The sequence below is a fragment of the Bufo bufo genome, chromosome 6 (genome assembly GCF_905171765.1).
Source record: "Bufo bufo chromosome 6, aBufBuf1.1, whole genome shotgun sequence".
NCBI classification, from domain to species: domain Eukaryota; kingdom Metazoa; phylum Chordata; class Amphibia; order Anura; family Bufonidae; genus Bufo; species Bufo bufo.
In genome coordinates this window covers 159330079-159344061 of record NC_053394.1, presented here as the reverse complement: position 1 = coordinate 159344061, position 13983 = coordinate 159330079, and the positions used below count along the sequence as shown (strand labels likewise).

General features: G+C 43.1%; 1 protein-coding gene across 1 annotated transcript; it reads left to right on the top strand.

The window, feature by feature from the left end:
- The first annotated feature begins 418 nt into the window (after positions 1–418).
- LOC121003183 (glutathione S-transferase P 2-like) lies at positions 419–12925 on the top strand. The gene is made up of 7 exons (XM_040434821.1): positions 419–569; positions 805–840; positions 3726–3838; positions 8366–8453; positions 10186–10289; positions 12512–12619; positions 12694–12925. The coding sequence occupies exons 1-7, from the start codon at positions 434–436 to the stop codon at positions 12877–12879; spliced, it is 771 nt and encodes a 256-aa protein (XP_040290755.1). The 5' UTR covers positions 419–433; the 3' UTR covers positions 12880–12925.
- Positions 12926–13983: the final 1058 nt, after the last annotated feature.

The following is a 13983-nucleotide window of genomic DNA, read 5'->3' as shown; positions in this document are numbered from 1 at the left end:
CTTCCTGGACACAGCGCCTAAGGGACTTAACCCTTCGATTCAGCCTTGTAGTGGATAGAAATAGTAGAAAACAGTATAGAATAGAGTAAAGCAATGGAAACACAAGGAACAAGACACATTACACATAATACACCATGTTTAATTGTTGGCAGTGGCCCAGTGGATCACTGCATATGCCAGGTAGGTGGGAGTTAGAGGAACTGCAAAGAGGAGTGACCTGTAAAATGAGAGATTGGTCTGTGAACACGGGAGATGACCTGTATCCAAACATTTTGCAAGTAATTTGTCTTATCTCCCTGAAGTCAATTTTATAAAGTTGGAAAGTATTCCCTATTTGTCCTACAAACAAATGAAGGGGACGGAGGCTATGTACAAAAAGATCTCAGAAAGATGACATTTTACTCTGTGCACTGATGCCAAAATCAACCCTGTTATGATTGGGTTAAACGGTGGACTCTCTGCAGCTTACATCATTGTGACTCAGCAGTTCTTTCCTGAGCTATATAAAAGTTATGGTGAGACGGTCTGCATTCTTCACAGACACAGCCTGAGATCTACTACTCACACAAGTAACTACAGCTCACTATACCAGTCTATTGCCGAGATTCCTTATAGACTTCTGTATGTTTCCTTATAGTGCTGCCATATCGTGCTCTGCAGTAAAAGCTTTAGATTTGCTGCAATATATATATATATCACAGTTGCCTACGGAGGCTCTGCATGGATCGTTTGTCTAACAATTGCATGTTTACCAGGCAGTTGACTCATATTGCGGTATGTTTAACCCTTACATCTTTCTTGCAGTGTCTGGATACACATTGACTTACTTCCCCTTAAGAGGTAAATATAACCGGTCTACAACACACAAAAACTTTCTTGTATGAATGTTTTTTTCTGAGATAATGGGTGCAAAACCGTTTTTGGTGTGAGGGACACTTTCAAAATGTTATTGTTTCCGAGGGCCATGATAAAAGGCAATTTTGCATTGTGAACAAAATCCCAGAATTGCAGTGAAGTCTGACACAAAGGCAGAGCTGTAGAAATGTCATTTTATAGGCAAGCAGGGAGTGCATATGAATCTGTTACACACTGCACTAGGAAAAAAGATATGTTACAGTAAATCTCCTCCACTGCACTTTGCCCAGAATGCACCTATAATTTTTTTTTTTATATTGATAGCTTCAATGCCTGCATAACAGTATTAGCACCCAGTCACAGTGCCCCCATTACTTATTGTGTCCCGCTACCATACTGAGTGGAAGTGACAGCTGTAGTGCTACATAAAGTGCCCTTCTTATTGTCACCAGCTACGGTACCCCTGTTAGTGTCACCAGCCATAGTGTCCTCTTACCATGTCCTGTTCCCATTCTGGAAGTACAGGACCAGGAGGATCCTTGTGAGCACCCTCTGGTGATCCATGCTGCACATGTGCCAGTTATATCCTGGCTAATACTGTACCTTATGTTGAACCTGTGCAACTCACACGCTTGTATTACGTAGAAGGGGTTGTGCAAGTTGAGCATTCCAGTCCCACCTCTCTGGTCCTCCATGTTGGTCTATAGGTGGGCAACGGTGGGCTGGAGGCAGTGGCGTGCCGCCAATATAGGCAGACCATGCCGTTGCTATGGGGCCCGCGGCACTGGGGGGCCCGGAGCGCAGGAAAGGCCCCGCCCACTCTGTTTGGCCCCGCCCACTCCGTTTACTGTGGGGGGAAAAAGTTAATATGTGGTGCAGCGGGGCACTTGTGTTCATTCAGCATCCAGAGACCGTCTACCCCGCTCCCAGCCCAGTTTCTGTCTGACCTGCGGATCCATCCAGTCAAGGGCTTGCTGCACGTAACACTGGCCAATCAGCGCAAGTCAGCAGAAAGAGGCCAGTGTATTGCTGGCACAGGCATGCTCCACCCAGACTCCGACCCGGAGGGTAACGTCGCCACTCGCCGTTAGGCACAGCACAGGCCAGTGGAGGACCGCTGCTGACAGGACAGACAGAGTGACACGGTCACCAAGGTCTATATCGCTGGTTGGTGTGGTTCAGTAGTTCATGTATAACTTCAATTGAGCATGCAGCAAGAGAGGACTCATAGGGAGGGAGAGGGACACGCTTTTTCTCCTACACTGTCCTCTATGAGCCTTCCCCCCCCCCCACCCGAGTCCTCTATGAGCCCCAACCCCTAATGCTCCCCCAAAATGCCCGGGAGGAGGGAGTAGGAGGAAAGCACACTGGCCCCTATGAGACTCTCCCCCCCAGGTCCACTATGAGCCTCCCTAACCGGGCCCAATGCCCCCCAAAATGCCTGAGGGGGGTGGGAAAAGAGTAGTAGGAAAGCACACTGGTCTCTATGAGCCTCCCCCTGAGTCCTCTATGAGCCCCCACAACCCCTAATGCCCCCCAAAATGCCCAGTAGGGGGAGGAAAGCACACTGTCCTGAGAATTTTGAGGGGCATTAGGGGTTTAGGGGGCTCATAGAGGACTCGGGGGGAGGCTCATAGAGGACAGTGTGCTTTCCTCCTACACCTACTCCTTCCTTCCCCCTTCCCTGGGCATTTTGGGGGGCATTAGGGGTTGGATAACCCCTCTAACTCCTTGCTGCTGATTCTGAGTGTGCACATAGCCACCAATCATATTCCCCCAACCCCCCACCCCCACCCAACACATCAGTCACCTTTAGGGGGGGGATATGATTGGTGGCTATGTGCACACTCAGCATCAGCAGCAAGGAGTTAAAGGGGTTTGGGCAGTGGCGTACTGCAACCGTTTGGGGTAACAGAAGTTATGACAAAATGGGGGTGTGGCATGGGAGGAGCCAGGACAGGAGGTGAGATGGGCCAGGGGTGGGTAGTGGTCGGAGTTAGGGGGCCCAATTCAGATTCTTGCTATGGGGCCCGGTGATTTCTATGTACGCCCCTGGCTGGAGGCCACAGTGTTTTTATTATGGGGCTTGTGGAGATACTATACAGTGGGGAGCACACATTTGAGGGACCCATGTGCAAAAGCTGCAATCCTGACACTGCCAAGCAATGCCTGGAGAGGCACATATAGCAGATGGTGAACTGACACCGTTAGCCAGGTTAGTCTAGCCACAGAAGTAGGAAACTGGTGAAACTCTGTCCAGGCTGTTACTGATGGGGTTTGCATAACTGTTTTTGTCAGCCAGTGAAGGTGTATATCTGAGGCGTCTGCTTTAAGTGTGAGACATCAGCCTGGAAGACAGCCAAAGCGGATTGGATGGTGTAAGACTCATAGTGTAGTGTAGTGAACAATTGGCCTCCTTGAGGCCTGTAGTGTGGCCCGGTTGTTCATTCTGGTGTGGTATGGTTGACTAACTGGTCGTGTACTAGGAGGGACCAGTGATGGAAGTCTCGTAGAAAGAGGACTGTGTGTAAGGGTGACCCTTGTTCAGTTTAGGTTCTGAAAGTTCGATTTGACTGGTTGAACTGTGAGTTAAGAATTAACTGTGAGAAGTGGTATGGAGTTAACATTGTCTAAAGTTTGGTATGAAGCTAACACCTTACTGAGGCCCAGTGACCTGTGAGTGAGAGTTATAACTTTTTAACTTGTGTTCTGGAATGTTCAACTAATAGTGCCACCTGAACTGCAACCACTAAGCTTTTGTACCTCATATGAGACCTGTAACCATCAACCAAAAGTAAAAAAAATCTCTGCTTTTAACCAACACATTGCTGGCAGCAGTTATAATGCTCAACTCTTTGGTGTTTTCCTAGGGAGAGCGGAGGCAATACGACTGCTGCTTGGAGATCAAGGTGTTTCATGGACTGATGATGAGGTGCAGATGCAGGATTGGGCTGCAGGTTTAAGAGATCTAAAGAAAAATGCGGTAAGACAGGTCTTAAGCATGCTGCAAATGCAGAGAACCTGTGGAGTGTAACGGGGTTGCTGAACGCCGAATTCCTCTACTCACCACCGAGGGCCCAAGCTCCGTGCTTGGGCGAGAACTGTCTCCCTGGCCGCCTCCTTCATTGTCCGCGTCTGACGGTGATCAGTTGCTGGTGTCTTCCCATTCTCCTCTGCGGTCCTGGGCTCTGTCCTTACAGACACCGTCATTACTGGAATCCGCTCCATGGTTTCCTTCTAGCCCTGGGCACAGCATGCCTTCCAGCCTGTTCCCTGTAGCACCTCGTTAAGGCCAGTACATGTCACCTTCTGTGATTTAAGAGTTTTGCACATGTGACCTGTGTGACCAATCCCAGCCATTATGCACCTATATAAGTGGTCCAACCCCCTTCTCATGTGCCTGAGCATCAAAGATTCTTGTTTCCTGCAAAGGTTGCTGTTGTTTGTGCCCATGTTCCTGCATTCCTGACCTATGCTTGGATTCTGGACTTCCTGTTTGATCCTTATTTGTCCTGTCTCGTCTCTCCTGTTGCTGACCTGTACATGAGCTGCCTGCCCTTACCCATTACTTATCCTTCGGTCCTGCACTGTTGCTCCTAGTTATGACTCTGCCTGTTGACTTTGACAGTACCTCTGGTACCTCCTGGTCTACCTGGACCAGCTGCTTCATGTGTTTTGTGTCCACCTCAAGAGGTAACAACCTGTTAACCCCTCAGGAAAGCCTATTCTCACCATCTGGAGTACTGTGCAGAACGAGGGGTTCATTTAGACAATGTTGGTCACTTGGCACAGTAGGTTCACACTCGCTGGTTCATGACATGGTGTGTGTAACAGATGTCCAAGACTTCTGACCCACTCTTAAATACATAGTTATGGCCTTAGATAACGTACCAGAGCTAAGCCTTGTGTGTGAAAATAGAAGCAATTTTACTATATATAGTAAAATTGCTTCTATATAGTAACATAGTATATAAGGCCGAAAAAAGACATTTGTCCATCCAGTTCGGCCTGTTATCCTGCTTGTTGATCCAGAGGAAGGCAAAAAAAAACAACTGTGAGGTAGAAGCCAATTTTCCCCACTTAAAATTCCTTCCTGACTCCAATCAGCGACCCCTCTCTAGTAACTATAGCCTGTAATATTATTACACTCCAGAAATACATCCAGGCCCCTCTTGAATTCCTTTATTGCACTCACCATCACCACCTCCTCAGGCAGAGAGTTCCATAGTCTCACTGCTCTTACCATAAAGAATCCCCTTCTAATGTTTGTGTAGAAACCTTCTTTCCTCTAGACCAGAGGATACTCCTTGTGTCGTCTGACTAGTAATTTGTAAAGTGGCAGAAATGTTTTCATTATGGGCATCGTTGCCTCTTTTGATGCACCCCGTAATCTTATTGGCAGCAGCAGCTGCCTGACACTGGTTTCTACAGTTAATTTTGCTGACCGCTAAAACTCTTAAGTTCTTTTCCATGTCAGTATTAGGCCTCATGCACACAGCCATTGCCCAGCTGTGCGAACTACAGTAGCTGTTTGCAGGCCGCAATATACGGGCACCTGCCGTGTGCACACCGTATCACTTAAAGTGCTTCCGTGGGGTTTCTCTCTGTGCCTCCGCACCGGAAAAAAATAGAAAATGTTCTATTTTTTTTTCAGTGCTGACGGATCATGGACCCATTCAAGTTGAATGGGTCTGGATCCGTCTGCAACAATCGCACGGATGGTGGCCGTGCATTGGGGACCACAAATTGCAGTCCCCAATGCACAAAACGGCCGGCACACAGTGTTTTAACATTTAGTATGTACTGGTGACTTGCATTATTCCTTCCCATGTGCAGAACCTTACATTTGTCAGTGTTAAACCTCATCTGCCTCTTCTCTGCCCAATTGATATTTTACTGTGCAAGCCTTCTACAAGATCATTAATAAATATATTGGACAGAGTAGGGCCCAATACTGACCCCTGTGGTACCTCACTGGTGACAGTGACCCAATCTGAGTATGTACCGTTAATAACCACCCTCTGTTTTCTATCACTGAGCCAGTTACTTACCTACAGTACATACACACATTTTCTCTCAGTCCAAGCACCCTCATTTTATGTACCAACCTTTCATGTGGCACAGTATCTGTCACAAACTTACCTGTCCGGGCTCCAGCGCTGAGTCCTATCAGGTTTTGATCCAGGGACTCAGCGCTCAATTTAAATCCCCTTCTGGCAATACACCAGTGATAGTCTCAGACTCACTAGCTGTGTTCCTAGTTCCTGTTTGCGTATCTTGGATTACTTGTGTTCTGACCCTAGTCTTGTCCTTTTGACCACTCTCTATAATAAATATGTATATGAAAAATATAAAACTGATTTGGTAATCCTCTCCAAATATAGTGTATGCATTATTTGAAATAAGGAACACCCGGAGGACTCATCACCAGGATTCAACAAGAGTTATATAAAAAATGAATAATGCAATTTATTTTCGGACTTCATAGAAGTTGTTTGCTTACAAGAATAGTTTAGGAAGTCTATTATCCATATGTGAATATTAAAGTCCATAAAGTATCATTGTTGAAGGGTAGGAACCTCCTCAGGCTCCATGTGTGTCTTCCATCTTCAGCAGCAACCCCCCAACAGAGTGAGAGTAAGAAGACCACCCCCTTGTCTGTCTGTCTGTCTCTGTCAGTCATTTATACCATAGATATAGGCTTGATTTACTAATGTATGTACTTCTACATTGTCATATATGAAGACTTCAAATATAGGTCTTGACGTTCCCATACAGACTTCCCTTGTAAATTACTATAGATGGTGTCAGTGTGTAGTGTAATAAATCCTTTATATTAAATACCAATTAATATTATACCACATATTATTTAACACTCTCTGTCTAACGTATTTGTACTGAGCTTCTGGTTCTGATCTCGGCTTGGCTTTTTGACTACTCTCTGTCTCTCTATTTGGTACTTTGTTGTCCTGGATCTGACCCATTTCTGTACAACTCTGTCCTTTTGTCTTCCTTTTGGCACTACATTTGCTAAGTGCCAATTCTGTGGAATGCTCTCTGTCAATATAGAGTCCTTAAATATCAGAAAAAAAGGTCTATCTATGACATTACTTAATTCTCTTCTCTGGGCAAGTGATTTGTATGTTTTCATCTTTTTAAGATGCTACTGCACTTCTTCATGGGTCAGACAAGCCACTTTCAATAAGAAGTTTACTTTTACACTCTGCGTTTCATCGGTTCATTCTCCTCAGTGGATACAGTGTAGAAAAAAATATTTCATAGATTTGCTTTCTCTTCATCACTTTTTACAGTTCCTCCTTCATCACTCTGCAAGGGGCCAACACTTTCAGGTTTAAACTTTTTACAATTTGCCGTATTTAATTAAAGGACATTTTAGGGTTGGTTTTACTCTATGGCAATGAGCATCTCTGTCCCAGCTTGGCTGTCTTTATTTGTCTTTTACATATTCTATTTTTTGTCTTATTGTTTTTCAATGCTTCCTCTGTACCTTCTTGTTTTAGTCAGTTATTGCCCACTTTACATTTCTATTTATCCACATTGTTTTTTCTTGTCCCTTATCCTTTTATTCCTATAAGGTATGTACCTCTCACAATTAGAGCTTGGTTGCATTTTTATTTTTGAGGACATTGTCCCAGTTAGTGAGGCTAATGGCTGGTCAAATTTAGCTTTTTTGAAGTTTGTTATTTTTGTGCCTCTGTGAAGAAACAGATGACAATTGGAAGGTTATTACTTAATGGTCATTATTTCCCAGGTGTCTCCCAAACTGCACATCTGTTGTTCTGTCAGGTCTATTGGTTAATACTATTGGTTAAGTCCAGTATGGCCGTCGGATCCTGAACCATTTGGGAAAGGTAATTTTCTTTGGTTATCGCTAAGAACCTGTTTCCTTTATGAGTTCTACAGGTTTCAGTTTCCCAGTCTATATCTGGGTAGTTGAAGTCCCCCATATTAACGACCTCATTATGATTTGCCGCCTCGTCTATTTTGTTTACGGTAGTAGTAGATTTTCTGTGAACTCTGGTAAATTAGATAGCTCATAACAAACTCCAATCAGTATTTATTATTGTTTTTGCAACCGTTTATTTCTACCCACAGTGACGGGTCATCAGTTACAAATAAGCCCTTTAAAACTGTATAACACCTTTAGTTACGTCCCTGTTGGAGTAGCAAAATGTGTTATGGTTTTAGAAGCACTAAAGTAAGTTGGAAGAAGAAATATCATAGTGTATATGCTATATAAGAAGAGACCAGTATTACAGTATATTTACCACGTAGCAGGTTCTGGATTTTTGACCAGGAAACTCTAGTCATTGTGGGAAGGTGGTGGGCCCAGGTATAACTTTCACACTGAGGCCCACAATAGGATGATGTCTTATCCCTCTAGCCTCTTGACAGTCATATCTTCCAGTTTTGTCTACATGGACCCCATACATTTTATTGCTTCGTTTTATGTAATATGCCTCACAATTCTTTGTGGATTTTTTCTCAGGTCTTTGGGCAAATTCCTCGTTTTCAGGAAGAAGACTTTGTTCTGTATCAGAGTTGCACCATCCTGCGATACCTGGCACGCAAATATGGTGAGGCTTCATTATAATATATAATATTTTCCTGACATTCACACCTTATATCACACTGTGGAAATTTTGAAGAGCACCTGGGACATTTCTGTGTCAGATAAAGTTAAGGAATGGCCTTAAAATGTACCCTGTTACCCTAGGGCTCTTTGCTGCACCATTGCCACCCACATGTCAATGTACTCTAAGGGTGCATTCAAATGATAAACTGTAAGTTTTTTATGGCTATTTTGCGACCATTTTCTGTCAGTCTGTCTGTTGTTAACTATATTTTAATAACTACAGTGCTCGCAGGACATATAATGGCCCCCATACAAGTGCCCTCAGTCTCAATAATGCCCCCATACAATGCCCCCAGTCTATATAGTGGCAACCCCACACCATCTCGCCAAGGAAGCAGGACCTGATGCACCCAGCATCGTGATGTCACACAATCACTCTGGGAATGTCAGGTCCTGCTGCCTCCAATGCAGAGCTAGTGTTCCTCGTGTGCCTGTGGTGAATATTTATATTTTTGCATAGTGTACCTGTTTTTAGATGGTTAAGAATGGGCCCATTGATTTCAAAATGGCCAAAAATAGGATATCCTATATCTTGACAGCCACTATTCACTGGCCATTAAAAAAAAAAGGTAATGTGAATAATCCCAAAGACTACAATAGCTCATATGTGTCAGGTTTAAAGTTAACTTTATATTTAGTGGGATATATGAAACTGGCTTAGTTGCCATTAGTCACCAGTCAGATCTGAAAAATAAAAGGTGGAATCTGATTGGTTGCTATGGATAACTAAGCCAGTTCTACTTTACACCCCCTATTTGATAAATTCCCCCCTATGTCTTTAGGCCAGCTTCATGTAGTACAGTTTTGATACAGTTTCAAAATGTTTTTATTTTGGGTAAGAGTCACGATCACATGGAGGGGTGGTGCTGTGCTTGGGATGTGGTCACCTACTGCCAAGTAGCACGTGGCCCTACGAGCTGCAGCTGCATCCTTTTAACTAGTTACCACCACGTTGCTTCATATGTCTCCATTGTTAATGGCCGTGCAGTTTTGTAGGTAACTGTGCAGCCAGAGTAAATGAAGGCGGCCGCATCCCAAGCACTGCATGGCCACTCAACATGTTTGTACCTTTAGGCAAAATGTTACCCAAAAATGTAGAAATGTATCACCTTTAGGCCTACTATGGGTCCTTGCAGGAGTTATATATAGTTCCAATGTGAGATTAGAAGAACCTTCCTGCCTTAGAAATTGCCATCTTCACACAGTAATTGAGTATAGTTTGGGTATTGAGTGCTTTTTTCTAAAAGAAGTAGTTTAGGTGATTTCATATACACATTTTTCAAACAAAAAACACTGCAGATGTTAAGCCAAAAGTAGAAGGGGATCCAGCAGGAAGGAGAAGTACAAGCCCTTCCTGTATATTTCCCATTGTTTTAGAATCCACTCCTTGCTTTGGTTGAAAAAGGTGCATTAAAAAGCACCAAAAACTGAGTGATTTCAACCTAAAGAATTACAAATACTGAAAACCTGATGTTTTAAAACAACACAGAAAAAATAGCAGAATAATACGCGTGAAGTAAAAAGCTAATTTACGTAACGATTTGATGAATCCCGGTGAACCCCACTGTCTGTAATTAGGTCTATGCGGGTTCTAGAATTTTTTAAAGTGTGAATAGAACTTAATGGTATGTTCATACATATGCAGTAAGACTCATCTGTTTTGTGTCTTTCAGGTCTCAGTGGAAGCAATGAACGGGAAATAGCAATCATCGAAATGATGAATGATGGAGTAGAGGATCTGAGACTGAAATACTACAAATTTATCTTCTGGGATAATGTATGTATGATGTCCTAAGTGAAATCACAAACATATTACCAAGCCTGCTATGGACCCATATTTCATAGTTAGAAAAGTTGAGAAAAGACACAGGTCCATCAAGTTCAACCTTTCTCATATCAGTTATGCAACATTAAATTAATAACCCCCAATGTCCATAAGCATCTAGCCCTTTTATAAATGCTGACCTAGAATCTACCATTACTACCACTTGGGGTAGGGCATTCTACAGTTTCACTACTCTTTCTGTAAAGAACTCTTTCCTGTATTGATGTCTAAATCGCCTTTCCTCTACACGTAATGAATGTCCCTTCGTCCTTTGTCTTTAAAATGAATAAATCATGTACCAGTTATTTGCACTGACCACACATGTATTAGTACATTAACATGCCTCCAACTATATACCAAGGGCCATGGAGGTTCAATCTCATGGATTCAATAGAAAGGACCAATGTGACTCTATAATTCATATGTCATCTGCAGTATCTATGCTTGTGCAGCGAGCCCCTGAGGAGCCGGTGCAGTGGATGGGAGTGGTAGTGGCCCTGATGAGATGTTGTTTCATGGTGTATTCCCTCAGGCCGTCCTTCTTTGGGGTTCAGTGCAGTGAAAAGGTGGGGTCAAGGAATCAGGCATATAAGAACAACAAACATTTTTCTTTACTGAGTGCAAAGGATGAGTTACAGTACATCCAGCTGTCACCTGTACAAGGTGCAATGTCTCTATTCTCAGATCATAACATAAGGTATGGTAGCAGGCAAAATAGCAGACGATACTGCAGGTTATTCCTTCTCTCTCTCTCGCTCTTGATTTTCCATCATTATGGCTATGAACTGGCACTTGTGGCTGTCCGATAAATGCAGGCTTTTAAGTTTGCTTGAGCCGGGCTATGGTCATGGGTGTCTTAACATGTTTTCCCTGACCTGCAGCTGGATCTGTAAAGCTGTAGTGACTGATCACCCTGCTCACTGTAGTGCTATAGCTCCAAAGAATATCCAGTCTTGGACCTTCAGTCTCCCCAGAGCAGTGTTCTTCACAGTTGAGCTGATTCTGTGGCCCTTAAGACCCTTGAAGCACTCCTTACTAGCCTAGCTAACTCTGACTCCTCCTGGCAGGAAATCAGACCAGCCTACTGCTATCAAAAGGGGGGATGAATGGAATGGTTAGTCCCATTCTGAATGCCAACCATAACTTATCTGTTGGTGTACATAACATTACAATATAAAGTGTAAAAAAAACATTTTTTTATTGGAAAAGGAAGATAAGCTGCTGACAGACACATATGGCAGCAGGTTTATCCTCTTTGGAAACAAAGGATTAAGCACTCAAAAAGGACCTGTCACTAAACCCAAAAACCTATGCTGTTTGTATATTCTAATATATCTTTATGGAGAGCACCTTAAACAGCGTGAGGAGTCTTATAGGCCATGCAATGCTTTTCTGGAATCCTGGAAGGAGGGTATGCAAATGAGCTATTAGTAAACTCTCCCTCCAATACTACCAGATTTAAGGTAGCAATTCTATAACTTAACTTTACACCTTTTAAAAGGCCTTGACACATGACTTAGATAGTGATTAACCTCTGACTACAGCATGATATCGCAAAACCTACTAATTCTCATCAGAGGGCTCCTCTCCGTGGTGCAGGCTCTGGGCTCCTCTCAGCAGTTTTTTTTTTCCTCGTGGATTCATAAGGAGTCTGACAGAAAACAATTTGTGCCCAGTTCCAATGGACTCCTATAGTTCATAGGCACCATATTACAGCATATGGATCTATAAAGACTCCATATGCCTCCATACATGTTCAGTGCACCGGTCAGTGCCATATGCATGAAGGAGTATGTTAAAATGCTTCTGCCCCTCCAACCAGTTGCATTTATACTTCAAGTGAGCAATAGACATGTGGGCCTATTGTTTGCCCTATTATAGTCTGCATACACATCAAAATCACATGTGCACTTTACAGAATGATAGCTTTTACAATCTCCATTTGTATGGAGCCATAGTACAACATCCATAGAAGCCTATTAGGCCAGGACATGTTCCATTTAATGCCATAAATATGGAGCTATTCTTTCCTAGATGCATTAGCGGTAGGGGAGGAGGAGCTCCATAATACAGCGCCATATAGTGCATCATACAGCAGCACACGAAGCATTAGCTGATACATGTGGCTACTTCGTTTTGGTAGCGATCTACAAACTACCTTCCATGTCTTCCAGGAGGCAAACAAAGAAAAATTTCTGGAAGAACTGGCCACCCAACTAGGTTATTTTGAAAGGATCCTTTCCAATAATGCCAATGGAACAAAATTCCTGGTGGGAGATAAAGTAAGTATAGTCATATGACCAATATATGTATATTTTCCATAGTAGAGTACTCTCAATCGTTTTTTTCCCCATAGATCTCGTATGCCGACTACAATTTCCTGGATACTCTACAATGCTATCTTGACTTATCCCCAACATGCTTGTCTGGATTCCCACTACTGTCAAGCTATGTTGAACGGCTGCTAAAAAGACCAAAACTGAGTGAATATTTGAAGTCTGAAGGTCGTAAGAGGCGTCCTATCATCCCCAAGCGCACATGAACAGAAGTTGTCGTCTGTTTTGCATTAAAATTTCTTTTTAAGTATATTTAGTCTGGATTAATCATTTTTAGTTATTTAGATGTGACTACATAGTAAAATACCCACCTGCAATCTCTAAATGTATAATAATAGGCCAAGAACTTCTTTGGAGATATATCCTTACCTACAGAGTGGTAACTACCTGTGCAAGATTGACCTATCCAGAGGAAATTGGTCTTATAGTCACTGGAAGTGTGTGGTGGGGGGAAATACACTAATCCATCTGGCCTGGATGGAAAACATTGCTATTGGGGCCCCTCTTTCTCCTGTGTACAGTCACTGAAGGTCCTCTCCACTTCTATGATATTGGCGCGATTAAAAGGGTTAAATACTCTTCCAAAGCTCACGCTCAGGCTACAAAATGAGCATAATACATACCCCAAACAGTCCACATACTCAGAAACACGAATACTACCATAACTTCCAAAGCTTACCTACTGGTATCAATTGCGCAATAGCATGTAAACAGGTAACATCACAACTTTTACTATGGAGATACTTATAGATTCTTTAAGGCAACAAGGCAAAACTTGTAAATTTCTAGACATTAATACACAGAGGAACAGGGCTTACAAGTTTCACTAATATAGAAAAAAGGGTTTACATGAATTATGCAAAAATACACTTGAAGCTGTAACACCAAGGCCAATTTCACACGAGCGGATTCAGTGCAAGAAATATGTCCTGTGTGTCAGCTGTATTTCCCATCCTGAATGCTGCTCCTATGACATGGATCCCCGCATTCTAATGATCTAGAAAGCTAACCAATCTCAACTCGAATGAATTGTACTCACATAATGCCGCCAGCACAAATCATTAGAGTTCAGGTCAGGCAGGGACACACAGCCTTATTATAATGCCATGGGAGCAGCATTCAGAACATGAAACACCTCTGATGCACAGAGCGACTTTTCTCGCAATGAATATGCTCGTGTGAAACTGGCCCAAGAAGGGCGAGCCATAAGGTTACGCAAATCGAGGCAGTAGCAGATGTCGCGAAGATCTGCAAATGATCAAATGTTCAAGCACCTAGCTCCAATCTTTGGCATGTGGGAAGGACATAAA